The sequence below is a fragment of the Hylobates moloch genome, unplaced genomic scaffold (assembly GCF_009828535.3).
Source record: "Hylobates moloch isolate HMO894 unplaced genomic scaffold, HMol_V3 SCAFFOLD_15, whole genome shotgun sequence".
Lineage (NCBI taxonomy): Eukaryota > Metazoa > Chordata > Mammalia > Primates > Hylobatidae > Hylobates > Hylobates moloch.
In genome coordinates, this window is record NW_026652290.1 from 95,561,044 (window position 1) to 95,587,743 (window position 26,700).

The 26,700-nt window shown below is 61.0% G+C and overlaps 1 protein-coding gene across 2 annotated transcripts; it reads left to right on the forward strand.

The window, feature by feature from the left end:
- Positions 1-8,901: 8,901 nt before the first annotated feature.
- On the forward strand, positions 8,902-25,021 carry CACTIN (cactin, spliceosome C complex subunit). Of its 2 annotated transcripts, XM_032176386.2 has the most exons (11): positions 8,902-9,125; positions 11,554-12,028; positions 14,925-15,020; positions 15,453-15,598; positions 16,470-16,632; positions 16,721-16,835; positions 21,105-21,297; positions 22,076-22,198; positions 22,298-22,605; positions 23,244-23,753; positions 24,688-24,881. In XM_032176386.2, exons 1-10 carry the CDS (start codon positions 8,947-8,949, stop codon positions 23,732-23,734), a joined length of 2,289 nt encoding a protein of 762 aa, XP_032032277.1. In that variant the 5' UTR covers positions 8,902-8,946; the 3' UTR covers positions 23,735-23,753; positions 24,688-24,881. The 2 variants fall into 2 exon arrangements, with proteins under 2 accessions (XP_032032277.1, XP_032032276.1); XM_032176385.2 differs by having other exon boundaries at positions 8,903-9,125; positions 23,244-25,021.
- The last annotated feature ends 1,679 nt before the right edge of the window (positions 25,022-26,700 follow it).

Consider the following 26,700-nt stretch of genomic DNA (forward strand, 5'->3'; position numbering starts at 1 on the left):
GAGACGGGGTTTTGCCATTTTGGCCAGGCTGGTCTTGAACTCCTGACCTCAAGTGATCCACCTGCCTTGGCCTCCCAAAGTGCTGGGATGACAGGCCTGAGGTCCTGCGCCTGGCCTGTACCCCCGTTTCTAACGCTGTAGCAGAAGGATACTGTCGTCCCTGCCCAGATGCTATGTGTGCGGTGCTGCCCGGGACGCCCCTTCCAGAGAGCGGCTCTTAGGTGGCTGCTGCTACTCTCCTCCCTGCGGGCCAGCTCTTTCAGGGCTCAGGTGGGGACCCTGTTTTGGCCCCACATTTTCTTTTTTTTTTTTTTTGAGATGGAGTCTTGCTCTGTCACCCAGGCTGGAGTGCAGTGGCGCGATCTGGGCTCACTGCAAGCTCTGCCTCCCGGGTTCACGCCATTCTCCTGCCTCAGCCTCCCGAGTAGCTGGGACTATAGGCGCCCGCCAGCACACCCGGTTAATTTTTAGTATTTTTAGTAGAGACGGGTTTTCACCGTTGTTAGCCAGGATGGTCCCGATCTCCTGACCTCGTGATCCACCCGCCTCGGCCTCCCAAAGTGCTGGGATTACAGGCGTGAGCCACCGTGCCCGGCCGGCCCCACGTTTTCAAGTCCCCATGGGAGCCATCAGTGCAGCCACCAAATCAGTACTGAGCACCCACGTAGGCTCCCCATACCGGGCTCTCAAGGGACATTGGGTGGACCTGACCTGCCGTTCCCACGTCAGGGATTCCAGGCTGCATTTGCTATGCTGGAGAAACAGGCAAGGTCTGCACTGGGGTCCTGGCCCCTCAGTGCGGGGGTCAGTCCTCCGTGATGCGGCCTCGCAGAGCAGGAGCGCGCCGCCCTCGGTGCCCAGGGGCCGGGAACAGGGGTCTGGTGGGAGCTGTAGGATCGGGCAGGGTGGAGTGAGCACAGAGGTGGGCCCTTTAGAGGGAGTGTGGAGGCAGGGCCTGAGGCAGGGAGAGGCAGTGCCTCTGCAGGTGAGGTCTGGGCTCACCTGGAGCGCGAGGGGGGCCCCTGCTGGGCCAGGCTGGGCAGCTGGGAGGTGGCACAGGCAGGGGGGCAGGTCTGATAAGGAGGCATGGGTTGGCCTGGGCAGCGGGTGGGCAGCGCTGTCCTGACTGGAAGGACGAGCAGTGGGTCTTGGGGTGATGGACTGGGTTGTGGCTGTGACAAGTTTAGGGGCCGAGGGCTGCCAGGTGGACGTGACCAGGCAGATGTGTATTCAAGCCTGGCACTTCAGGCCGAGGCCGGGCCTGGTGGAAATTCACAGGTCGTCTGTGCCGGGTAGGGGTGTTGAAGGCTGGGTTGGTGACGGAGGCCCGAGAGAGAGGAGGACGCAACAAGGAAGACAGGGAGGCCAGGCTGGAGCCCTGAGGAAGCAGCCTGGGGGCAGGAGAAGCAGGGGGAGCTTGAGGGGGCAGGGGCTCCTCAGGGGGCGGGGCGGAGGTGTTGGAGGAACGCACCCTCCCTCCCTCCCCAGATCCCACCCAGACCTGGGACCCCTCACGCAGGCACAGCTGGGAAGAGCTGTCCGTGTCCCCGCACACGGCCCTGCCTGTGCCTAGCCCTGAACTTGGCCGTCACTCTGCCCCGATGCGCAGGAAGGTGTCTCCTGGCTCTTGCAGGGTGGGTGGTCCGAGCCGCAGTCTCTCCTCGCACGTCTGTGCCGGCAGAGGGTGCTGGCCCTGCCCACGGGCAGCCATGTGTTCAGGTCCCCAAAGTCTTCTGGGTTGGGAAGTAGGTCCGGCACCCCGACCTCCCAGGACCCCCGTAGAGAGCTTCCAGGAGCCTGTGCGCCGGTGCCCGTGGCACAGGCAGGACTGGGGGCTGTGGTGGGGCCGGGCTGTGGAGGAGGAGGAGGAAGACTCGGTGCTCCAGGTCGCGACCCCCACCCGCTTCCGCCGGCTCTGTCACCCGCTATCTCAGGCCCCGCCTCGACTGAACTAACCGCTTTCTGCTGCCCGCCCCGCCCCGCCCCGCCCCGCCCCGCCCCGCCGAGCTGAGCTGAGGCCCCAGGCCCGTCCAGGTTGGGAGCAAGTCCACGGGGTCAGAGAGGGCAGCTGGGCTGAGCCACCCCTCGTCCTCCGTGGGGGATTCGCCTCTTTTATGTTCTCCTGTCTCTTCCTTCCTCCCTCTGCCTCTCTTGCGCCTCCTCGCACCCTGCTCTTCTGCGCTCTCCTGCACGCGCGCCTACCTGCCAGCCCACCGATGAGAGGAGCTGGGTGTACTCCCCGCTCCACTATAGCGCCCAGGCCCCCCCGGCCTCCGACGGCGAGAGCGACACAGTAAGTGCGGCCCAGGTGCGCCCGCCGGCCCCGTGGGCTCCACAGTTCTACTGAGCGTGTCCCCAGCCACTGGGATAGGCAGGGACTGAGGCCTGGGGCGGGAGGGCACAGGTGGCCCAGAGCTCCACCCCGGGCTCTCTGGCTCTGAGGTGGCCGTGGGGTAAGTGTCTCAGGGCCTGTGTTGACCCAAGGAAGCCAGTCCCTGGCAGGAGGCCTGGCGGGTGGCCTGGGGTGGGCCCTCGTCCCACCCACCACCCACCTTCACCTGTCCTCTTGCCCTTGCAGTAATTCCTATGCAGTCCCCGACCCAGAGCCGAGCTCCACTTCTGCTCCGGCTGCCCCTGGAGGCACTGCCCACCCCGTGAGGCCCAGAGCTCGGAAGACGCCCGCCTCGCCGCCCCACCGGACCTCGTCCTCCCCCTGCACGGATGCCGATGGCCGGGCCCCTCCCCGACAAGCCTCCCAGGGCCCCGGCACCCCCGTCAGCAGCCTGCCCCTGTGAGACCGACCCTCCCGAGCGGCAAATCGTGTTTGAGTCCTTACTTGGCACAGACAGAAACAGAAGCACGTTTGTGCTGTTTTAGGAAAAGAACAAAAAAGACACAAACCAACCACAGGGAGAAGAGCCCCTGCCCACTGCACTCTTTGGTTCTCTGCTGTGCCTGCCTGTGTCCTGAGGAGGAAGCCAGGCTGTTCTCGGTGGCCTCTGGGGACCTGAGCCCCAGGGGCCCCATCGGCCTGCAGAGGGGACGGCTGGGGTCCCGAGCCGCTCTGCCTCCATCCACCTGGGAAGCGGACCCTCCCGCCCTCAGCTTGGGTTTGGGGGCCTCAGTGCAGGACGTCTGGCCTGAACATCGACTGTGGGGACAGCCCTCGCCCTGCCAAGCACTGCGGCCACTCAGCAGCTGTGTTCCCGCCACGGTGGGGCCCTGATGCCCAACTCCCAGGTGCCCCTTGAGCAAAAACCTCTGGCGCTTCCAGTCCAGACCCACCACAGCTGGAGGGCCAGGCCTCCTCTCCCCCAGGCCGCCACCCACGCTGGCGGAGCTCAGGGCTGGGGACTTGGCTTTCTCTTCAGATGTGGGCCACTCAGCAACTGGCATGGAGGGCCCAGGCAACAGGACGCTTTCTCCATGGCAGGACAGAGCGGGAGGCCGGGCCTTGGGCCACAGGAGACCAGCTCAGGGCAGAAGGTCAGGCTCCCCACCCCCTCCGCCTGGAGGCACGGCCTAGGGGGCCAGGCCCGGCTCCACAGGAGTCTCACTGGTGTGGGTGTCCGCCGCCCCTTGTTTAAGTGACGTGATGTCTCCGAGGAGGGGAGAGAAGACTGTTTCCGGCTCAGCACCCTCCAAGACGGCAGTGCTCCCAGTGGTGGGACTCAACGCAGACTGCCCTGGGGCAGCTTCCTGGGCCCGCTGCGCTCAGAGGGTGCTGGCTGGAGTCCAGAGCTCGGCAGAGTCGCCCACCCTGCCCTTCCCCAGGACCCCTGAGAGGGGCTTATTGGTGATGGCTGTGGGGATCCCCCACTCCCAAGACGTGCCCAGGATGGGAGGAGCTGGAGTGGAAGCTGCACCTTTGGGAAGAATTCCTCTCCAGCCCTAGCAGAGCCTGGTGTGGGGTCTGAGACGGCTGGAGAACCTCCCAGGCAGGGCTCTGTGTTTTGTCTGTCGCAACCTCCGTACGACGCCATGCCACCTGCCGTTCACGTCCCGTCGGCCTCAGCCCACACGCTGCGCCTGGAAGGCCCCTGCTGTGGAGAAGCCAGCCCCACCCCCGAGGCCCCCAGCGAGGACACACACTCTACGAGAGCAGCCCCTCCACTCTGCCCAGGAGAGGGGCCGACCCTCCTCGGGAACTGGCCATCGCGTGGCTCCCAGCACCCATCAGGACAAGCCCACGTGGGGTCCTCCCTGCGTGCTCAGAGGGTCTGTCCAGCCCCGGGAAGCGGCCTTGGCCTCAGTTCACAGCCTGGTGCTCATCTGCTGGCACCAGGCATCCACCCATCAGCCCCTGCCCTATCCCTCCGAAGGACGCCCAGCAGGCACCCCCCGGGGAGGCAGGGGCAGAGGTCAGAAGGGGTGGCTAGGACCTGGATGACCAACAGGGACAGGGGCATTGTCGTCATCTCAAAGGCCCACATCCCCAGAGGCCACACTGAGCCTCCCAGGAGCCCTCGAGTCCCCCTGCCCAGAGCCCTGGCACCAGAGACGCCGAGAGCCTGTGGGGGTAACTCGGAGCAGCAGGTGTGGCCCTAGGCGGGCAGCACCGCGTCCAGGGCAGCCTCCCTCCACCGAGCGACACGGGACACCAGTGCCCGGCCGACGCTCCCTTGCAGGAGAAATGTGCAAGCCTCTGTGGATAGCATTTCATTTCCATTCTTGTGCTGTCTCCAAGGCCCCTTCGGAGACTTACTTGCTGTTGGTTGTGTTTTTTGGTCCCTTTTCAGAGAACTGTAAACGAGGCTGACGTGCTCCACTGACTGTGCCGAGGGGCAGGGGCAGGAGGACGGCAAGACCTATTTATAATATTTAGCGAGCTCGGCCTCCCTCAGATCCCCCGCGAGGGAGGCCGCTGGACCCACCCCGCTGTCCCCCACGATAGAAGTCTGTAAATACCTTGGTGACCAATGCCCACTTCCCCTCCTGGGTCACTTCTGATGGCCGCTGTCCACTGAGAATGTGGACAGTGTCCAAATTCCTGTACTGTAAAGACTAAAAGGCGTTTTCTCTGAGACTGACAAGGCGGAAACTTCCATGTGTCTCCTGCCAGGCTTTGTCCCCCTACGCCATCCCGACACGTCCCCGTTCCCCTGAAACCTGGCTCAGTGCAATACTCCCATTGCCATGGGGTCCTTCACCATGGTACTGTCTCCACAGCCTCTCAGTCCCCGCCCCAGGAGAGGCGCCTGCCACCACGTCCTCGTCTCCGGTGGTTCAATCATTCCACCTGCCCCCACCCCAATCCCATTTTTATGGCCGAACTGATTCTGAAACAAAATGAAACTGCAAACCTCGTGTGTCTTAACTCCCCCCGGGGATGCCACTCCATTCCTCTGCCCCGTGGTCTGGTGCGTGACAATCCAAAGCGCTGCGCCTCGTGGCCGAGACGAGGGTGCTGTGTCCCTCAAACCCAGAGCGGTGGGCGCCTCTGAAACCATACAGCCACTCCTGGCCCCAAAGACTGGTTTGCATCCCAGGTTCCTCACCCACCTTCCCCCGCCACACCCCATCTTTTTAGAGATCTCTCTAATAAATCGGGTAATAAGCATCCGCCCACTTGTCTGCCTTTCTGTGGGTTCCGGAGGTCTGGTTGGGAGTCTGAGGAGTGACTTTGTTCTGTGTTTTTTGTTTTTTTGTTTGTTTGTTTTTCTTTTTAAGGATGGAGTCTCACTCTCCGCCAAGGCTGGAGTGCAGTGGCGCGATCTCGGCTCACTGCAAGCTCCGTCTCCTGGGTTCACACCATTCTCCTGCCTCAGTCTCCTGAGTAGCTGGGACTACAGGCGCCCGCCACCACGCCCAGCTAATTTTTTGTTTTTAGTAGAGATGGGGTTTCACTGTGTTAGCCAGGATGGTCTCGATCTCCTGACCTTGTGATCCGCCCACCTCGGCCTCCCAAAGTGCTGGGATTACAGGCGTGAGCCACCGTGCCCAGCCTTTTTTTTTTTTTGAGATGGAGTCTCGTTCTGTCACCCAAGCTGGAGTGCAGTGGAGCGATCTCAGCTCACTGCAACCTCTGCCTCCCGGGTTCAAGCCATTCTCCTGCCTCAGCCTCCCAAGTAGCTGGGATTACAGGCGCCCGCCACCATGCCCGGCTAATTTTTTTTGTATTTTTAGTAGAGACGGGGTTTCACCATGTTGGCCAGGCTGGTCTCAAACTCCTGACCTCAAAGGACCCGCCCGCCTCATCCCAAAGTGCTGAGATTACAGGCATAAGCCACCATGCCTGGCCTGAGGACTGACTTTGAATCTTAGAGAAGAAAGAAACCTTTGTGAGACTGATGCTAATACCAGTAATAGGACCCAAACACCTTACCAGCTGTGAACCTCCTTCAGGTCCCAGTTCAGCTCAGGAAACACTGCATTGCTTCCAACATCTGTGCAGCCCCCCAAAGTTTGTCTTTGTTCTGCTAGAGTGGTTCCAATTCAGTCACGTTTGGACCCCTTGAAGGGAAAACATTTCTCTTGGACTCTCAGCTTGAGAAACTACATTGAAAAGACGTAGCCGGGTGTAGTGCCAGGCACCTGTAGTCCCAGCTACTTGGGAGGCTGAAGCCAGAGAATTGCTCGAACCTGGGAGGCAGAGTTTGCACTGAGCTGAGATCACGCCCCTGCACTCCAGCCTGGGCGACAGAGCAAGACAATGTCTCAAAAAAAAGTAAGATCCTGTCTGTAAGGGACCCTTGGAACAATGCTGTTTTCAGCACAGCTGTTTCATAAAACTGAACATGGAGGTGATCTCGTTGTTTTAGGGGGTTTTTTTGTTTTTGTTTTTGTTTTTTTTTTTGAGATGGAGTCTCGCTCTGTCACCCAGGCTGGAATGCAATGATACGATCTCGGCTCACTGCAACCTCCACCTCCCAGGTTCAAGCAATTCTGCCTCAGCCTCCTGAGTAGCTGGGACGACAGGTGCCTGGCACTACACCCGGCTAAATTTTGTATTTTTAGAAGAGATGGGGTTTCACCATGTTGATGAGGCTGGTCTCGAACCCCTGAACTCAGGTGATCCACCCACCTTGGCCTCCCAAAGTGCTGGCATTACAGGACTGAGCCACCGCGCCCGGCCCATGCAGGTGATCTCTCGTGTGCTGAAAGGATGCATCTGAATGTTGGGAAGCACAGGGTTGGGACTTTGCCTTGTTTCGGGCCATCCCATCACCATGACAACCCACATCTCAGGACCAGCAAGGTAATCATCTAGAGCGGCAGGAGATGGTCTTCTGCTTCCTCTGTAAGGTTCCATCCTTGCCTTAACACCAAACAAAGCATACAAAGCCAGCGTTTACGGGGATGTTATGAAGTTGTATTCCAAGATAAACATTTCATTTATTTATATATATATATTTTTTGAGACAGCGACTTGCTCTGTTGCCCAGGTTGGAGTGCAGTGGTGCGATCTCAACTGACAGCAACCTCCGCCTCCTGGGTTCAAGCAATTCTTCTGCCTCAGCCTCCCAAGTAGCTGGAATTACAAGCGTGCCACCATGCCCGGCTAATTTTTGTATTTTTAGTAGAGACAGGGTTTCACCATGTTGGCCAGGCTGGTCTCGAACTCCTGACTTCAATATCCACCTGCCACGGCCTCCCAAAGTGTTGGGATTACAGGCATGAGCCACTGCGCCCCACTCAAGATAAACATTTTAATTTTAATTTTTTTTTTTTGAGACAGAGTCTTGCTCTATCGCTGAGGCCGTACTGCAGTGGCACAATCTCGGCTCACTGCAACCTCCGCCTCCCAGATTCAAGCAATTCTCCCTGCCTCAGCCTCACAAGTAGCTGGGATTACAGGTGCCTGCCACCATGCCCGGCTAATTTTTGTATTATTTAGTAGAGATAGGATTTCACCATATTGGCCAGGCTGGTCTTGAACTCCCGACCTCAGGTGATCCGCCCGCCTCGGCCTCTCAAAGTGCTGGGATTACAGGGTGAGCCGCCGCGCCCGGCCAAGATAAACATTTTAAAAGTTAGCTTAAATTACTATCATCCTCCATAAACAGGCCTTCCCAGCCCCGAGTGGTTAGAACTGCACGGGGTGGTGGTAGCAGCGACCATGGGCTAGGGGAGCTCAGGACAGGCCTTCAGCGTCTTCTAGGTCTCTGGCCTCCAGCCTTGCCCCTGAAGTCCGTCCTCCCACGCCAAACTTGTTTCAACAGCAAGTCCCCCAAACCCTGCTCACAACCCTCCCACGGGGCCCCAGCACCCACACCACAAAGCTGGGCAGGCTGGGTTGAGAAGGCAGGTGGTAAGAGTGACTCTCCCTCTCTGAGCCTCAGTTTCCTCATCTCTAAAATGGGTTGATGGGGGAATACAGGGTTATCAAAGCTTTGTTTTAAAACCTTAACTCCCAAAATACATAGGTGTTCATTGGCAGGTGGTGGAGCATAAAGATGACTCTCATAGGAAGGCTTTTCAGTTTCTGTCCCCGCGCCCACCCTCTGCCCTCTGGAGCTGCCTGGTACCTGAGACTTTCCTGGTTCCTTGCCTTTCGGGGACCTGGCTTCCCGGACACGCCTCTCCTTGGCCACTCCCCTGGTCACGCCAATGAAGCGCCACTTCCGGCCTAGGCCCGGTTCTTATTGGTCCCGCCTCCGCAGGCCCCTCCCTGCACAAAGTTCCTAGTTTGCCCTTGCCCCGCCCACAGTTTCTCAGGCCCCCTGAGGTTCGGTGACTCGCCTGGGGCTGCCTCCAGCACTGCTTGAAAGGAGACTCCGCCACCCCGGAGGCGACAATCCCATTGGAGTCAATCACGCGGTCCACATTTGCAGACGTAGTGGAGAGTCTGGGGCGTCGGAGTCCTTGCGGGCTGGGGCAGCGGGATGGGTTGTTCTTTCCCATCTCAGGCGCGGACGGGGCAGCCTGGAGAGCGCCGTGAGCGAGGAAGGCCCCCAGCGCAGGCTTCGGTTATTGGTGTCTGTGCCTCGGCCACTGGCCCAGCCGATGGGTCGGGACACACGGTCGCGCTCGCGGTCCGCGGGTCACCAGGGCCGAAGCCAGCGGAGCCAGAGCGGGAGCCGGAGCCGAAGCCGAAGTCGGAGCAGGAGCCATGGGCGGCGAAACCGGCGGCGTCGGGAGGACGAGGGACGGCGCAGACGGAGGCGGCGGAGTCGGGAGCGCAGGTGGAGTCGCTGCGGGAGTGGCGCTGGGGATCCGGCTCCTACCTCAGGAGCGCCCGACCGAGGGTTGGAGATCCCGGGGAACCGGGAAACTCCCGACTTATCGGGGAGGGCTTCCTGGAGAAGGGGACAACTGACCACGGGTCGGAATTAACCTGGCAGCGAAAGGAAGGCGAGAGGCGTTCCAGGCAGGGGACCGGGCGGTTGGAGGGACAGCCCGGAGCCGGGTGAGCGAGGCGGCGGGGAGGTAACGAGAGACCAGATCATATATCGAGCCTTGTGTGCTCAGCACATTAGATTTTGGTTATTAGTCGGAGGGAAACGGAGAGCCCTGAGAGGAGTTTGGGCAGGGGAGTGACGTGGACTGACTTAATTCTGCAAACTTTCTGGCTTTGAGGTGGAGAAGGGATGGAGCAGGGTAGGCAGGAGCGGCACCAGAGGAGGACGGCACAGTTGTCCAGACAGTAGATGATGGCAGCCTCGATGGGAGGGAGGCTGTAGTCAACCACAGCGGGCAAAGTGCGTAGATTTCAGAGGGATTCTGGAAGTAGAGGAGACAACATTTGCTAGTGGAGGTGGCCTGTGGGAGGGAAGAAGACTCGGTGTTAGCTGGCAGGACTCACAGCTGACTCCTAGTACCTGAATCTCAGCTTCCCCACGGTCCTTTTCTTCTGGAGATGGGGCACTTGGTCGGATTTGCCTTGAGCCGGTTCCAGTACAGAGAAACCAGAATGGGGACAGGGAGTGATTCCCAGACCGGGGCCCCAGTGCTGGCTCAGTCCCTTCGTGGCTGACACTCAGGCCAGTCTTGCCCCGCTCTGGGCCAAGTTCACTCATCTGTTGTTGGTTTTTTTGTTTGTTTGTTTTTGAGACGGAGTCTTGCTCTGTCGCCCAGGCTGGGGTGCGGTGGCACGATCTCGGCTCACTGTTACCTTTGCCTCCTGGGTTCAAGCGATTCTTCAGCCTCAGCCTCCCGGGTAGCTGGGATTACAAGCGCGTGTTGCCACACCCAGCTTATTTTTGTATTTTTTCATAGAGCTGGGGTTTCTCCATGTTGGTCAGGCAGGTCTTGAACTCCTGGCCTCAAGTGATCTGCCTGCCTCAGCCTCCCAAAGTGCTGGGATTACAGGCGTGAGCCACCGCGCCTGCGCATAAGTCTTGTTAATGTCATCTTTGTGTTTTTTCACCTACCATTTTCTGGTATTGGAATTATTCGCAATAATTTGCCACTCTAGATATGTAATTAGAATTAATGTTCACGAAAATTCAGTTGAACTTGCGGCCAATATTTAAGGGCTCTGCAATGATTGGTTTCAACATAGTTTGCATTTTTTGACATGAGCTTAATGGGTAGAGCATTTAACAAAATATTTGGCAGTTCTCTGCGTACAAAGACCCCTAAACGTGACTGAGCGCAGTGGCTCACATCTGTAATCCCAACACTTTGGGAGGCTGAGACAGGAGGCTTGCCTGAGCCCAGGAGTTCAAGACCAGCCTGGGCAACATAGCAAGACCCCTCTGCACAAAAAAATATAAAGAGTTACCTGGGTGTGGTGGTGTGTGCCTGTAGTCCCCGCTACTCAGGAGGCTGAGGCTTGAGCCCAGGAGGTCAAGGCTGCAGTGAGCTCTGATCATGTCGCTGCACTCCAGCCTGTGTGACAGAGGGAGACTCTGTCTCTAATAAATAAAAATATACACCTTGCCTCTAGTAGACTCTGTGTCTAACAGACTTTGTCTCTAATAAATAAAACTAAAGGCCCCTGAACCACCCCTGAGGTTGTGCATCTTCCGTTCCCTGCGCTCTACTCTGTTAACTCCTGTCCATCCTGTGGGACTAGTTCAAACACCACTTCCATCTAGGAGGCCCTCCCTTGACAACCTAAATGTGTTCGGGTCCTCTGGTTCATACCCTTATAATTCCTGTGCCACCAGCCCCAGCCACCTCCCTGCTCTCGCCTCCTCCCTCTCCGCCACATTCTGTCTCAGCCACGCAGCCTCCTCATTGTTCTTAGAACGTGGCAGGTCAGTGCCTGCCTCTAGGCCCATGCTCTTGCCCTGCCTCGAACACTCTCCCTCCGAATCCACCCATCGCTGCCTCCCCACTCCCTCCAGACCTTGGCTCAGTGTCAGCTCCTGAGAGAGCCCCTCTCTGACCTCAGCCCTGCAGCCCCAGCCCCTGTGCTCGGCATCGCTACTCTTTGTGGCTTCTGCCTCTGCCTAGTGTTGCGTGGTGTGTTTATTTGCTGATGTCTTCCTTGTTGGGGCCCACCAGAGGGTGAGCCCAGGAAGGCAGAAGCCATCAATATTTGGGCCACTGCTGTGTCCCCAGAACCTAGAACAGTGCCTGCTCCCCCACGGGCACCCAGTAAGCATCTGTGGAGCAGATGACAGCGGCAGGCACTGAGCAGGCATCCATGGGTCCTCTCCGCAGGTCAGATTTGGAGGAAGAGCGGTGGCAGCGCTCAGGGATGCGAAGCCGGAGCCCCCCGCGGCCCCAGTGGCACTCAAGGGATGGGGCCTCTCAGTCGGACTCGGGAGAGGAGCAGTCACGGGGCCAGTGGGCTCGCCGGCGACGGCGCGCACGCTCTTGGTCTCCTAGCTCCTCAGCGTCCAGCTCCACGTCTCCGGGGCGATCGCAGAGCCCCCGGGCGACCGCAGCTGCCCTGAGCCAGCAGCAGAGCCTGCAGGAGCGGCTGCGGCTGCGGGAGGAGCGGAAGCAGCAGGAGGAGCTGATGAAGGCCTTCGAGACGCCCGAGGAGAAGCGCGCACGGCGGCTGGCCAAGAAGGAGGCCAAGGAGCGCAAGAAGCGGGAGAAGATGGGCTGGGGTGAGGAGTACATGGGCTACACAAACACCGACAACCCCTTTGGAGACAACAACCTACTGGGCACCTTCATCTGGAACAAGGTGGGCCCCGCCGGGTGGTGGCCTCTGTCCCTGTAGCATTTCCGCTGTTTCTGGAGACCCCAACACTCGAGACACTCCCAGCCTGCACTTGATCGTGCAGGAGTTGGTTTTACACACGCACACATAAGCCAGCTTCTGCCGCCATCAGCTTTCTTTTTTGACACAGGGTCTCACTCTGTCGCCCAGGCTGGAGTGCAGTGGTGCGATCTTGGCTCACTGCAAGCTCCACCTCCCAGGTTCACGCCATTCTCCTGCCTCAGCCTCCCGAGTAGCTGGGACTAGAGGCGCCCGCTACCGCGCCCAGCTCATTTTTTGTATTTTTAGTAGAGATGGGGTTTCACCGTGTTAGCCAGGGTGGTTTCCATCTCCTGACCTCGTGATCCACCCGCCTCCGCCTCCCAAAGTGCTGGGATTACAGGCGTGAGCAATCATGCCCGGCCAGCTTTCTTTTTTGACACAGGGTCTCGCTCTGTCGCCCAGGCTGGAGTGCAGTGGCGTGATCATGGCTCACTGCAGCCTTGACCTCCTGGCCTCAAGCGATCCTCCTACCTCAGCCTTTTGACTTGCTGGGACCACAGGCACCACCACCATGCCCGGCTAATTTTGTATTTTTTTGTAAAGATGGAGTCTCACTATGTTGGCCAGGCTGGTCTCGAACTCTGAAGCTCAAGTGATTTTCCCACCTCGGCCTCCCAGAGTTCTGGGATTACAGGCATGAGCCACTGCACCCAGCCCACCATCATTTTCTTGCCATTAACTGTGTCTCTTGTGGTGTAAGCTTCAGCCATTCTTTGCCCCAAACACCAGCCCAACCTGAAACCTGTCTAGAGAGCCAGCTCTTGGCGTCACGTAGCCAGGACAGGGTTCCACAGTTCCAGGCGCTCTGTCATCTGAGCTGGTTGTTTCGTTCTGCGCCCGCCATTTAGCCATCAGTCACACCGGTGGCATAAGACAACAGAACTTACCATCTCTTCGTTCTGGAGGCCAGAAGTCCAAAATCAAGGCGTGGGGAGGTGTGGGCAGGACCCCACTCCCTTCGGGGGCCGAGGGGAGGCCCCTCCTGCCTCTCCCAGCTCCAGTCATGGCTGGTGGTTCCTGGGCCCTCCCAGGCTTGTAGCTGCAGAACCCGGCCTGTTCCTGTGTTGGCGTGGCCGGCTGTCTTCCCGTCTCTGTCTCCACATGGCCTTCTGCTCCGTATGTCTGTGTCTAAATGTTCCTCTTCTCATGAGGACACCAGGCACTAGATGAGGGCCCGCCACCTCCAGGATGACCTCATCTTACCGACGTCTGCAAGACCTCATCCCTTTTTTTTTTTTTTTTTTTTTTGAGACGGAGTCTCACTCTGTTGCCCAGGCTGGAGTGCAATGGCGCAATCTCGGCTCACTGCAACCTCCGCCTCCCGGGTTCAAGTGATTCCCCTGCCTCAGCCTCCCAAGTAGCTGGAATTACAGGCGGATGCCACCACAGTCGGCTAATTTTTGTATTTTTAGTAGAGACGGAGTTTAACCATGTTGGTCAGGCTGGTCCCGAACTCCTGACCTCAAGTGATCTGCCCGCCCTGGCCTCCCAAAATGTTGGGATTACAGGTGTCAGCCACCATACCCGGCCAAGACCTCATTTCACATAGGGTCACAATTACAGCTGCAGGGGTTCAGACGGGGTTGTGCCTGTGGGGGACACAGCTCATCTGAAGCAGCGTCCACTTGTGGAGGGGGTGGAGCAGGCAACGTGTGGACTGGGCCGACTGCACCTGCTTGCTGGTTGCTCAGTTGGGAGCTGTGGGGTCCCCAGGTGGCTTCTGCCCGATGTCGTCTGAGAACACAACGAGCTCCTTCCGCCTCGGGGCCCTCACACTGCTGCGCCCCTGCCTGGACATGCTCTACCCCTTCCCCGGCTGTTCTCTTCTGTCAGGCCTCAACTGACACGTCCCCTCTTGAGAGAGCCCTTCCTGGCCCCTTGCTCCCCAGAGCCCCCAGGGTTCTTTATTGAGGCACGCACACTGCTGCCTGGCACTTCATCGCCACCGTGTGCTGTGCGCCTGCGGTGTGCTGGGCACTACCGTGAGCTCTGGGTGGGCAGCCATGGAGGAGGAAGCTGTGGTCATCATTGACGCTTGCGGAAGCGGCCCCAGGCTGGGCTGGATAGACCACAGAGTGGCCCGGGTGTCTAGGGGGTGGTCCCCAGCCAGGCAGCCTGTGTCCCTGGAGGCAAGTTCTTCTGGGCGGCAGGGGGTCCTGGAACCCCCTCATGGCGACGGGACGCCAAGAGCCTGGGGAAGGTGGTCGGGCAGTGGGGGCTCCGCACCAGGCTCTCAGACAGCTGCTGAAAGAAGCCAGCTTTGAGGGTCTCCAGGCTGGGACAAGCCCATCAGTGGCCACCCCTGTGCCCCGCTGTGTGGGCGGGACCCCATGACCCCGCAGGTTTGCTTTCGGAGCTGCTGCTGCCCCCACTCACTGTTCCTGCCCTGTCCCACGCGCAGTGGGGGACCCTGACTTGCTGAGGGCGTGACCTTCACGTCTGAAGCAGCCAGACTCCCGGGTAAAACGAGTCAGCAGGCCCCGAGCAAGGCTCTTCTGTTGGGGGCTGGGGTGGCCCTGAGTGAGGCCCTCCTGTTGGGAGTTGGGGTGGCCCTGAGCGAGGCCCTCCTGTTGGGAGTTGGGATGGCCCCTTCTTCCCCTTTGCATACATCTCACTCCCAGTGGGGGCTCTATGTCTGTGCTGAATTGGATCCACTGAGTTTCAGGAGCATTAAGGAGGGGGTTGGAAGACGTGCAGTGTTGGCAGGTCACCTCTCTCTGCAAAACGAGGGCCCTGGTCAATCTCTTGGACGCAGGAGCAGAGGAGGGGGGCAAGGGGGCAGATCTGTGCTCAGGGCGGGTGTGCTTGGCACTTCCAGGCCCTGGAGAAGAAGGGGATCAGCCACCTGGAGGAGAAGGAGCTGAAGGAGCGGAACAAGAGGATCCAGGAGGACAACCGGCTGGAGCTGCAGAAGGTAGGCACTCCGCCAGCCCACTGGGCAGGGCCCTCCATCTCCAAGGCCTGGAGGCCACCCCCTCTGGCGGGACTTGAGGGGCTTAGGTGGGAAGTCCAGGGGCTGGCTTCAGGTAAGGCTGGATCCAGGGACTCAGACCATGGCCCCAGGAAGCTGTTCCCCTCCACCTCTTGGCTCTGCTGGCCTCGGGCCTTCACTCCCACATGCTGTCTTCAGGGTGGCTGAGAGGGCCCCAGCTGCTCTGAGCCGCTGAGTCTTGGGCAGGAGGGCCCTCTCCCTTCCCAAGGTCTGTCCACCAGCCCAGGCATCTCCAGACCAATCCCTGTGCCCAGGGCAGCTGGGTGGAGGCTGGGCCCCCATCATCACAGCCCCTCCCTCCGCAGCCCCGCGGCCCCCATGGCCCCAGCTGCCCTCAGCCTCCTGTGCCTGCAGGTGAAGCAGCTGCGGCTGGAGCGGGAGCGGGAGAAGGCCATGCGCGAGCAGGAGCTGGAGATGCTGCAGCGAGAGAAGGAGGCAGAGCACTTCAAGACGTGGGAGGAGCAGGAGGACAACTTCCACCTCCAGCAGGCCAAGCTGCGGTGCGCCGGGGCCTCCCTCCCCCCGACCCAGACTTGGAGCCAGGGCCGGGCACTGGCTGTCACTCTGGAAGCCACTGCTCTCCCACCCTTCAGGGTCCCACGTGGCACTTCCTGGGACCTTCCCTTCCGGACCCCTTCCCGGGTGGCAAGGCTCCTGTCTCCTGCCCTCCCACGCTGGGCGGGGTGCAGAGCAGACGGGCCCAGGTGAACGGCACCCCCATGCGTGCTGGACGCCAGTCCTGCACCGACTGCGGTTGTCCCTCCCACACTCCACCCAGGAGGGTGGCACCCCCATCCGCCCGGATTACAGACAAGCTGCGGCTCCAGGGTGTCCCTGCTTGCTCTGGGCCCCGTGGCGGGTGACATCCCAGCTCGGGCCTGCCTGGTGACGTGTTCCCTTGGGTTGGACCAAGACCCGCCTGCAATGCGTACCCCCCTGCAGGCCCAGAACAGAACCCCGGCTCTCTGCCCCGAGTGGTCTGCTTGGGGGAGGAGGTGGTTGCGAGGCAGTGACTACTCTGGCCCCCAAGCCTTCCTCTGCTTCAGCTCCTCCACTGTTCCCCATCACAGCCCACATAGAAGCCGCCCTCCTGGGCACATCCCAGAGGCCCTCCAGGAAGCCCCTCCCACCTGGCCCACCCTCCGGGTCCATGCTGTGTGCACTGCACTTTGTCTGCACTGCTGACCTGTGCCCTCTGGCTGACCCGGCTCACTCTACCTTATGCCTCCTCCTCCAGGAAGCCCTCCCTGACCACTCCCAACGGGTCAGGCCCCTCCCTAGCTCCCACTGGTGTGGTCACCCCAAGGGCAGGGTCTTCAGCATGGAGGGTACAGCCCAGGCTCTGACGCCACCTTCCCCTGCTCCCCACAGTTCCAAGATCCGCATCCGGGACGGGCGGGCCAAGCCCATCGACCTGCTGGCCAAGTACATCAGCGCCGAGGATGACGACCTGGCCGTGGAGATGCACGAGCCCTACACGTTCCTCAACGGCCTCACCGTGGCCGACATGGAAGACCTGCTGGAGGACATCCAGGTACCCAGCCCCACCCGCTGCTCTGCTGACCTGCACCCTCCCCCACGCCAGCCACGCCCGTGCCCTGACCCCCGCCCCCCGCCCCCAGGTCTACATGGAGCTGGAGCAGGGCAAGAACGCCGACTTCTGGCGGGACATGACCACCATCACTGAGGACGAGATCTCCAAGCTCCGCAAGCTGGAGGCCTCGGGCAAGGGGCCAGGTAACGGCGGGCGTGCGCCTGGGCTCCAGGGGAGCTGCGGGGGCTACAGCATTCACCCAGAAGCCTCAGACTTGCTGTGGGGCCTGGTGCTCTCTGCAGGCCTGTTTCCCCAACTGGGGCCTCCCCTTCTGAGCCGAGCCACCAGGGGGCAGCAGCGGGCAGTAGGTCCTGGGAGGGGTGCAGGGGGGCGGGCCTCTGTCTGGGGTGCAGGGCCAGCGGCATCCAGACCCAGCGTCCCGTAAACGCTGACTCGGCGGTGCCAGCCTCACGGGAGCCACGGGGCTTTCCGCTCGGGTTTCAGTGCTCACGGTGGCTCTGCCTGTTTGACAGCAGGTCTCTCTCCACCTGGCCTGAAGGCCGTGCCACCCTGCTTCAGGGCGCTTCCCCTCCCATGGGTCAGTTCATGCCCCTCCAACCTGATGGGCTTTTAAAATCCCGTTTCCCTCCCCTCCGTGTGGTTGTACACACATGGTCGCCGGGGATGCTCTGAAGCATCTACCCCGAGCACTGCGGACATGTGGGCTGGGCCGTTCCCTAGGGTGGGGCCGTCCTGGACACTGCCGGGTGCTGAGCAACGTCCCTGGCCTCCACCCACCCCGGGTCAGGAGCACCCCTAGTCCTGACAACCGCAGATGTACCCAGACGTCGCCCAGAGTCCCCTGGGGGCAGAATTGCCCTAGATGAGACCCCCCTGGTCTAAAAGCCAACCACAGCAGCCCTGGCCCTCCCCGCAAAATCCACACCCCAGCGGCTGCTGTAACAGTGCCTGGCTTTCACGGGCCACGCATCCCTGTCGATAGACCCGGTCCTTCCCCCGCCCTCTCTCTCAGGCCTTGGCTGCCACCAGCCCATGGTGGCCGAGGATCCCAGGAGGCTGGGTCAGTGTCATTTGCAGCCCTCAGCGTGGTCTGTGGCAGGTCCTTCGTAGGAAAGAGCCTGTGGCTTTCCTCTTTTTCAGTGGAGCTTTGCCTTCCCCGGAGGTGGAGGTCACTCAGCCATCCCGTCCCTCCAGTGGGCTCCTCGGTGGGGCGTATCCTCCCGTAACCTCCGAGGGGCAGGGCAATTCTCCAGCATCAGAGATGTGTCCGTAAGGGTCTTCGTGTGCTCCTGCTGGTGGCAGCGGGGCTGGGGAAAGACTTCTGGGTGCAGTACATTTTCCTTCAGAAGCCCCAGACCCTAGCCACCGGCTGCAGGACGCCTGGGACGCATTTCCAGCATTGCCCTAGGCCCCGCCCTCTCCTATAAGCCTGGGACGCATTTCCAGCGTGCCCTATTGCCCTAGGCCCCGGCCTCTCCCGTCCCTTCCATGGCCCTCTGCCTCCACCACGTCTGTCTCGGCCCTTCTTCCCCCTGACGCATTACAGTTGGGGACCCCAGGTGGCTTTGGTGTCCTCTGAGGGAGTTTCTGATTCTCCTTTCAACACGGTTTCCAGGAGTAGGGAACTGAGGGGTCTTTGCTGTCCTCCCAGAGACCCACAGAGCCCCTGTCTTGGATCTTCTTCAATTAATTGGGCGTTTTCTTTTACTTTTCTTTTCATTTTTCAGAGACAAGGTCTCGCTCTGTCACCCAAGCTAGAGTTGAGTGGCGCGATCAAGGCTCACTGTAGCCTCGACTTCCTGGGCTCAGGTGATCCTCCCACCTCAGCCTCCCTAGAAGCTGGGACTACAGGCGCTCACCACCACACCCAGCTAATTTATTTTTTTTATTTTTTGAGAAGGAGTCTCACTCTGTCACCAGGCTGGAGTGCAGTGGTACGATCTCTGCTCACTGCGACCTCTGCCTCCTAGATTGAAGCGATTCTCCTGCCTCAGCTGCCCAAGTAGCTGGGACTACAGATGCATGCCATCACACTCAGCTAGTTTTTGTATTTTTAGTGAGACGGGTTTTCACCATGTTGGCCAGGATGGTCTGAATCTCTTGACTTCATGATCCGCCCGCCTCAGCCTCCCAAAGTGCTAGGATTACAGGCGTGAGCCACCATGCCCAGCCACTTTTGAAAATTTTTTGTAGAGATGGGGTCTCACTGTGTTGCCCAGGCTGGTCTTGAACTCCTGGCCTCAAGCAATCCTCCTGCCTCACCTCCAAAAGGGCTAGGATTAAAGGCATGAGCGACTGCATGCTTTTTCTTTTTAATTTTTTACAAAATTATTGAAATTTTTTATTTCTGTAGGTTATTGGGGAACAGGTGGTGTTTGGTTACATGAATAAGTTTTTTTGTTTTTTGAGACGGTGTCTTGCTCTCTCGCCAGGCTGGAGTGCAGTGGAGTACAACCTCCGCCTCCTGGGTTCAAGCGATTCCCCTGCCTCAGCCTCCCAAGTAGCTGGGATTACAGGCACACCACCACACCCGGCTAATTCTTTGTATTTTAGTAGAGACAGGGTTTCACGATGTTGGCCAAGATGGTCTTGATCTCCTGACCTCGTGATCCACCCACCTCAGCCTCCGAAAGTGCTGGGATTAAAGGCTTGAGCCACCATGCCTGGCCGTTTACATGAATAAGTTCTTTAGTGGTGATTTGTGAGATTTTGGTGCACCTAGCTTTTTCTAGGAAGTTCTAACCCTACAGGAGGTTGTGCAGTAGAAAACGGGTGTCATCCCAGCTCAGCTTCATTAGCCTCCCACCCTGTATAGGGCCTGGCCTCTCCCCACGCAGCACCAGGGCCCTTGGCCTGCACCCCCAGCCTCTAGCAGCTGTTGGGACCCCCTAAACCCCCTGGGCCCCCTTGTGGGCATTCGGGAGGCGTCCAGACATGCAGCAGCACGTCCAGACCCGGCTTTCTGTAGACGCTGACCTGGCGGCCCCTGGCCTGGCTTCCTGGGAGCCTCCCGGCTGAGCTCTTCTGCTTGGGTTTCAGTGTTTGTGGCAGCCCCGCCTGTCCGGGCACAGCCGCGCTGTGCTTGGCTGGGGCTGCCACAGATTCCAGTGCCACTTAGGGCCCAGCAAAGGGGCTGCAGCTCTGGGTGCCGATTCCAGGGTCCCGGGTGATTGGCTGGAGGGGACTTGAGTCCGTCTAGGCTCTATCCAGTCCCCTGTGGTCAGGGTGTGGGCCTCTTGACCCTCTGTCTACCGGCGGGGACTGGAGAAGGCAGGTCTTGAGCAGGGTGCCTGCGCTGGTCACCCCCGCCCGGTGTGTCGCCAGCAGCTATGCACCAAGCTCCCTGTGGGCCCAGCATGGCACAGGGAAGAGCAGCAGCAAACCCCCTTGCCCGCCTCGGGAAGCTGCCATCGCTGGATGGTCAGGGAGGGCTTCCCGATGGAAGGGATGTTCTCACTGAGCATGGAGGATGCGAGGAATTTAGGAGGCGAACGGGACAGAGAAGGATGGGTGGCTGGCAGGAAACACAGCATGTGCAAAGGCCCAGAGGTGGCAGGGGTTGGGCATGGGCAGCAAGGGGGGCAGGGTTGTGAGGTGAGGACAGACCCAGCGGGGTGGGTGGCAGTGGCCCAAGAGCAGCCCTGAGGCCGCCGGCATGCCACGCGGTGTGGGGCAGAGCACGTGGAGTCAGGTTGGGCTCTGGCCTCCCAGCACCCCACTCCCGCCCTCAGCAGCCTCCCCATCCATCGAGGAGGGACTTGAGCCTCGGGCCCCCGGGCCAGTGGTAGATGCCAGACAGACTCCATGTAGGATGGGGGGCGGCGGTGGGGAGCCGTTTGTCCTGGGGCGGTCCCAGGACTTCCCCAGGGGCCAGCAGGGCGGCCTTCTTTGCCAGGGCAGAGCTCCTCATTAGGCTTCACAGAGGGAAACCAAGGCCCAGAGAGGGCAGGCTACTTGCCCACAGTCACATAGCCCGGGCTGGCAGAGCAGATCTGAATTCCAGAGAGCTTGGCTACTGAGCACACCCCCCACCCCCTCATGGGCTGCCCAAGGCCAGGGCAGAGTTGGTCCAGGTTGGTGGGCGGGGCCCACAACTAGGGTTCCCAGACCCACATATCAGACTCACCTGGGGAGGGGCACTCTCAGGGCCAGTCCTGGCCTCCCCTGCGCTGGGGGCCTGGGCCTCCACGGCAAGGCCTCAGCAACTGCATTTTAACATGGCTCCCAACCTCCGCCCACCCCCTCCCCTCCGCTGTGGCCAGAGTGGGGACAACCTGAGACCAGGGAGGAGGTGGGACCCCCGTGAGGGGAGAGGACTGGACTGGATGGGACCCCTGTGGGGGAAGAGGAGGGGAGGGGGACCCCCCCATGGCAGGGGAGGAGGCTCTGATGGGGTGGAGGAGCACCTAGGAAATGTGGAACCGCCCCCCCATGCCCCCACCCCGCTGCAGGTGAGCGCCGTGAGGGGGTCAACGCCTCTGTCAGCTCCGACGTGCAGTCGGTGTTCAAGGGGAAGACATACAACCAGCTGCAGGTCATCTTCCAGGGCATCGAGGGCAAAATCCGCGCCGGTGGCCCCAACCTGGACATGGGCTACTGGGAGAGCCTCCTGCAGCAGCTGCGGGCCCACATGGCGCGGGCCCGGTGAGCGCTGGGTGCGGGTACCAGGGGTGGTGCCGTCCGGGTGGGATGGGTTTTGCCCCTTCCTGGGACCTTGTGGGGTGGAGGGGGGGCAGGAAAGTGCCGACTGGCCGGGGCTGGCCTGTGAGTGATGAAGGGGGGCTGGGGGGCGCGTAGGCCCATGCCCTAGTGGGAAGGTCCCAGGATGCTCCAGTGCCCTCACCCGGAGTCCTGAGCCCCGTTGGTCTCACAGGGCTCCCCAGGAGCTTCTGCCCTTTAACGAGCACCTGGCGCACTCCAGCAGCCACGGCATCACAGGAAGCCCCGAGGCTGCCTGCCTGTCCACGCTGCCTTCCGCCCAGGCCCGTGCCCTCCCAGCGCTGCCTCCCGGCCTCTGGCTGTGTACAGATTCCTGGACTGTTTTTGGCACCGCTGTGTAAATACATGTCTCCTCTGCTAATTTGTAAATGTCTCTAAATTTATCATGTTTGTTGGCTGGTGTCCTGCTGGGCCCCTTCTCCCGGCCAGCCCCAGCCACAAGACACTGAGACTCCAACGTGAGACAGAGACCCACCCCTCCCTGCCACGGGATGGTTCTCTGGGGTACCTGGGTCCTCTCGTCCTCTCTCCCATAAGCCTTGACCCTGAACTGACCAAGCCTGGGCAAAGGTCCCAGCCAGAGCCGTGGCTGCTCACCACCTTCTCAGGGTCTTTGCAGCAAAAAGGGGCGTGAGACTCTCGGTGGGGGTGGGGCGCGGAGCCCCTTTGCCTCCATGTGGCTGACCCCGGCCCTGCGTCCCAGGTTGCGTGAGCGCCACCAGGACGTGCTGCGGCAGAAGCTGTACAAACTGAAGCAGGAGCAGGGCGTGGAGAGCGAGCCGCTGTTCCCCATCCTCAAGCAGGAGCCGCAGTCCCCCAGCCGCAGGTAGGCCCGGCCGGCACCCCGGGGACGCCGATGCAGACGCGGAACAGGATGGAGGGGCCGTGGGCAGCCTCCGCGCCTCCAACGCTCTCTCCTCCCTAGCCTGGAGCCTGAGGACGCGGCGCCCACCCCGCCCGGGCCCTCCTCGGAGGGCGGCCCCGCGGAGGCCGAGGTGGACGGCGCGACCCCGACAGAGGGCGACGGCGACGGGGACGGTGATGGCGAGGGCGAGGGCGAGGCGGTGCTCATGGAAGAGGACCTGATCCAGCAGAGCCTGGACGACTACGACGCTGGCAGGTACAGCCCGCGGCTACTCACGGCGCACGAGCTGCCACTGGACGCGCACGTGCTGGAACCGGATGAGGACCTGCAGCGCCTGCAGCTCTCGCGCCAGCAGCTCCAGGTCACGGGTAAGGGCGGGGCTGGAGGCCAGGGGGCGGGGCCAGTGGGGCGAGCTGGGGGCGGGGCTTCTCCAGCCTCATTTCCCGGCCGAAGCCCCTGGCATCAGTGGGGAGCTGCTTGATTCTTCTCCCCCAGGTCTCTGAGGGTTCGTTCCGTCACCTGCACTGGGGCGTTCATTCATTCATCCTGGGCTTGCTGGCCCACTGGCCTTGGGGCTACAGGTGGTGGAAGCTTTTACCAGACGCTGTCCGAGCACTCCCTGGGCAGCCTCGGTCCTAAGACAGAGGAGAAAATACCACCTTCAGAAAATCCCTGGGCCAGGACTCCCTTGGGGGTCATGCGTGGGGCTGGATCCCGCAGCCAGGTCTTAACCACCAGGTTCTCCTGCCGCTCGGCGGGGAAGCGCGCTGCGCTTGGTCCCCACCCAGGAGGACGATAGATATGAAGACCAAGGTCCGGGGCTCGGGGCGGATGGTGCGGGTCTCAGGGCCCCCCAGGACCTGTCCCCTCCCCATGTGCCTTAGCCCGCCCCAGCCTGTTTCCCTTTTGCGGGAGGCACCAGTGGCCGCCCCTGCCAGAGAGGCTAGGAGGGAGGCCAGGACCCAGGGGGAGGCCGAGGCCCGGGTGAACGCCGTCCCGCCCGCAGGAGACGCCAGCGAGAGCGCAGAGGACATCTTCTTCCGGCGGGCCAAGGAGGGCATGGGCCAGGACGAGGCGCAGTTCAGCGTGGAGATGCCGCTCACCGGCAAGGCCTACTTGTGGGCCGACAAGTACCGGCCACGCAAGCCGCGCTTCTTCAACCGCGTGCACACGGGCTTCGAGTGGAACAAGTACAACCAGACGCACTACGACTTTGACAACCCCCCGCCCAAGATCGTGCAGGGATACAAGTTCAACATCTTCTACCCCGACCTCATCGACAAACGCTCCACGCCCGAGTACTTCCTGGAGGCCTGCGCCGACAACAAGGATTTCGCCATCCTGCGCTTCCATGCGGGGCCGCCCTACGAGGACATCGCTTTCAAGATCGTCAACCGCGAGTGGGAATACTCGCACCGCCACGGCTTCCGCTGCCAGTTTGCCAACGGCATCTTCCAGCTGTGGTTCCACTTCAAGCGCTACCGCTACCGGCGGTGACGGCCCCGGGGAACGACAGGCAGGTGGCCTCCGGGGCGCAATAAAGGGGCTTTGGTGAAGCTGGTGGTCACTCCAGGGCCACTGTCTGGGCTGAAGGGCCGCGGGTTCACGTCCCACCTCAGGCTGCATCTTCCTCTCGCCAGGCCTCAGTTTCCACCTATGTAAACGGGGGGTCACCACTGAGCCTGCCATGGTGAGCTGAGGATATGCTGGGACAGGCTGGCCTAGGGTCCCGATGCATCGGTGGGCGCCGCCGTGGGCATCTTCTGAGCACGAGGGTGGCCAGCAGCCGCCAGCTGACCTCACCATCCAGGCAGACAGTCTCTGCCGCCCCTCAGCCAGGCTGGGTGTGGGGCCCACAGGGCCTGCCCCAAGCGGCGGCCACACAGGGTGCTGTGGAGATGGGCCAGAGGGGCCCAGGCTTGGCGGTGCCAGGCTTGTGAGAAGCAGGAAACTCAAGGCCAGCCCCGCCACATCACGGGGCACCCACTGGGCATGAGGCAGAGCCCACGATTGTGGGGCAGCTCCAGCCCTGCCCACAGGCCACCCTTGCCCGCATCGGCAGCATTGAGGCTGGCACCCTGCTGGCGCCCGATCTGCCACTGCAGAAGGGACCATCTGTGGACACCCACACTCTGCAGGGACTGGCCCCCAACTCACCCCGTGCTGGCTGGTGGGGTCCATTTCCCCCCAGTGGGTGTGGAGGATGCGTCCAGGTCCCCGTCTCTGTCAAGGTTATGGGAACCAAAAGTCACTGAGCCGTCCTCCCCCCACCTCCGAGCACAGGGCCTGGAGGGCAGGGGCTCCCCAAAGCCTGGGGGTTGGAGAATGGCGAGGGGCTTCCCCAGGGATCCCCCCATCTGGCCTGCTCACGGGGCCTTGGGGTGCGAGACCAGTGACCCCTAGTTTTGCCTATGTCAGGACAGTGGCTCCTTCTCACTCCCCTTTCTCAGGCCAGGAGGCCCGAGGGCCACACGGGTGCCACAGCCCAGGTCGGAGTGGCCCAGCCGGCAGGCTTGTTCCTTCAGCATCTGACGGGAACATCTCCAACAGAAGCAAAATGGAATGTGCCTCCCAGACCCCCAGAGGGCCACCCAACCTCACCAGTCACCAGCCCCAGACCACCCACAGCCCCTCCCAGACACCCTGCCTCATCTGGAAATAGTTTCATTTGTTTCTCTTAAAAAGACTTTTGTAGGTGGGAAAAAAAATCTTTTATTCTCATGGAATTGGCCTATTGGCAAGATTGCATGTTTTTTTTTTAATAAACGTTTTATTTTAGAATAATCTCAGGTTTGCAGAAATGCAGAGAGTGTAACGTCCCCGACGCCCCACACCCACTGCCCTAGTTGCTGCCGGCATTTGTGACACAGCGCATTTGTCACAAGGTAAGAGCCTGGGAAACAACACGGCACCCAACTGGGGCCCGGTGCTCCCTTGGGAGCTGTTAGTGCCCGGGCCTGTCTTTGCCCCCCACCCCTCTGCCTTGCCTCCCACAGCGGGGGCGACAGTCCATTTCCCAGACGACAGGAGGGAGGGCACAAGGGTGGACACAGCTGCTGGCCTGGGCCCAGGCTCTCATGGGGGCAGCGCTTGGCCATGCCTGGGGACATTCATGGTGGTCCCGCCTTGGGGCTGCTCCTGGCGTGGGCGTGGAGTGGGTGGAGGCCAGGGATGCTGCCCAGTGTGCTTCAGTGCCCAGGATGAGCCTCCCCAAATGTCCTCACTGCAGTAGGCAGAGGTGCGAGGCAGATCCTGCACTCCCCTGGGGCTCTGGTCACCTCCCAGCCCTGACCTCTAACAGGACCCCGGAAGTTGCTGGCACAGGCATTGGGAACTGGCCAGCAAAGTGCATCTGATGAGCGTCCGCTCTCCACGCCGCAGACCCTGGCCCACACTGACCAGCCTGTTCCAGAATCCCGAATCACATTGCAGCACACACAACACCGCCATCCCCGGCCCAGCCTTTAGCAGACATCACAAGTTGATGGCAGATGGCCAGAGCCAACTTAGAATCCTCTGGGCAGCCTCTTGCAGGGGTCCCTGGCCAGCTCCACCGCCGATCAGGACAGGCTGCTGAGGGCAGGGCTGAGTCCGGGCTGGACTCGGGAGGCACTTTTTCTTTTTTTGAGACAGGCTGGAGTGCAGCGACGTGATCACAGCTTCCTGCATCCTCAACACCAGAAAGCACTTTTGAGCCCAGAGTGCTGTTTGGGACAGGCCGGGTTCTGTAGTCGCAGCCCAGGTTGTGTGTGCGTGGCTGGCGCAGCCCAGCCTGTACTGGGCCTAACCCGGCCCTCCCGCCAGCTCTGTGTGACTATTTACTTCCATTTGGCTGCTCGGGACACTGAGGCTCACAAAAGCCCACGTTGTTGAGCCCAGAAAGTGGCAGAGCCAGTATTAGAAGCTGGGTTTCTCTACCTTGGAGAATCCCAATCCCAGACCCCCACCCTGCCCCTGCCTCAGTTTCCCCACCTGCCCCTGCAGAGAGTCCCCCAGCCCCAGCATCCTGCTTCCTCCTCCTCACGTGCCTTTTGCACCCCAAGGGAGATGGCCGTCCTCCAACTGGCAAGGCACATGTTTTGCCAGGGGTCCCAGTCTGGAGGGAGCAGAGCTGGGGCCCTGGGACCCCCGAAGGGTCACGGGCACTGGGCCTGGGAAAACAGGCTGCTGGCCGAGAAGGGTGACGGCTGCCTTGCAGAGGACAGGGCAGCAGGTGTGCCCAGGGCAGGGGGCACACAGGGCTCAGACCAAGCTAAGGAGCCAGATCGTAGGGGAGCAGGGCACCAGGGAGCTACGGAGGGCACGTGAGTGGGGGAGGGCCTCCGAGCTGGGTGTCAAGGAGACCCTGCAGGCAGACAGGAGGTGGGGGCCAGGGGTAGGCTCTGCACACCACCACCCCCATCTACCCCATGACTCCCCACCCTGGCCCGAGGTCCACCTGGTGTCCTGGAAGCTGCCCCCGC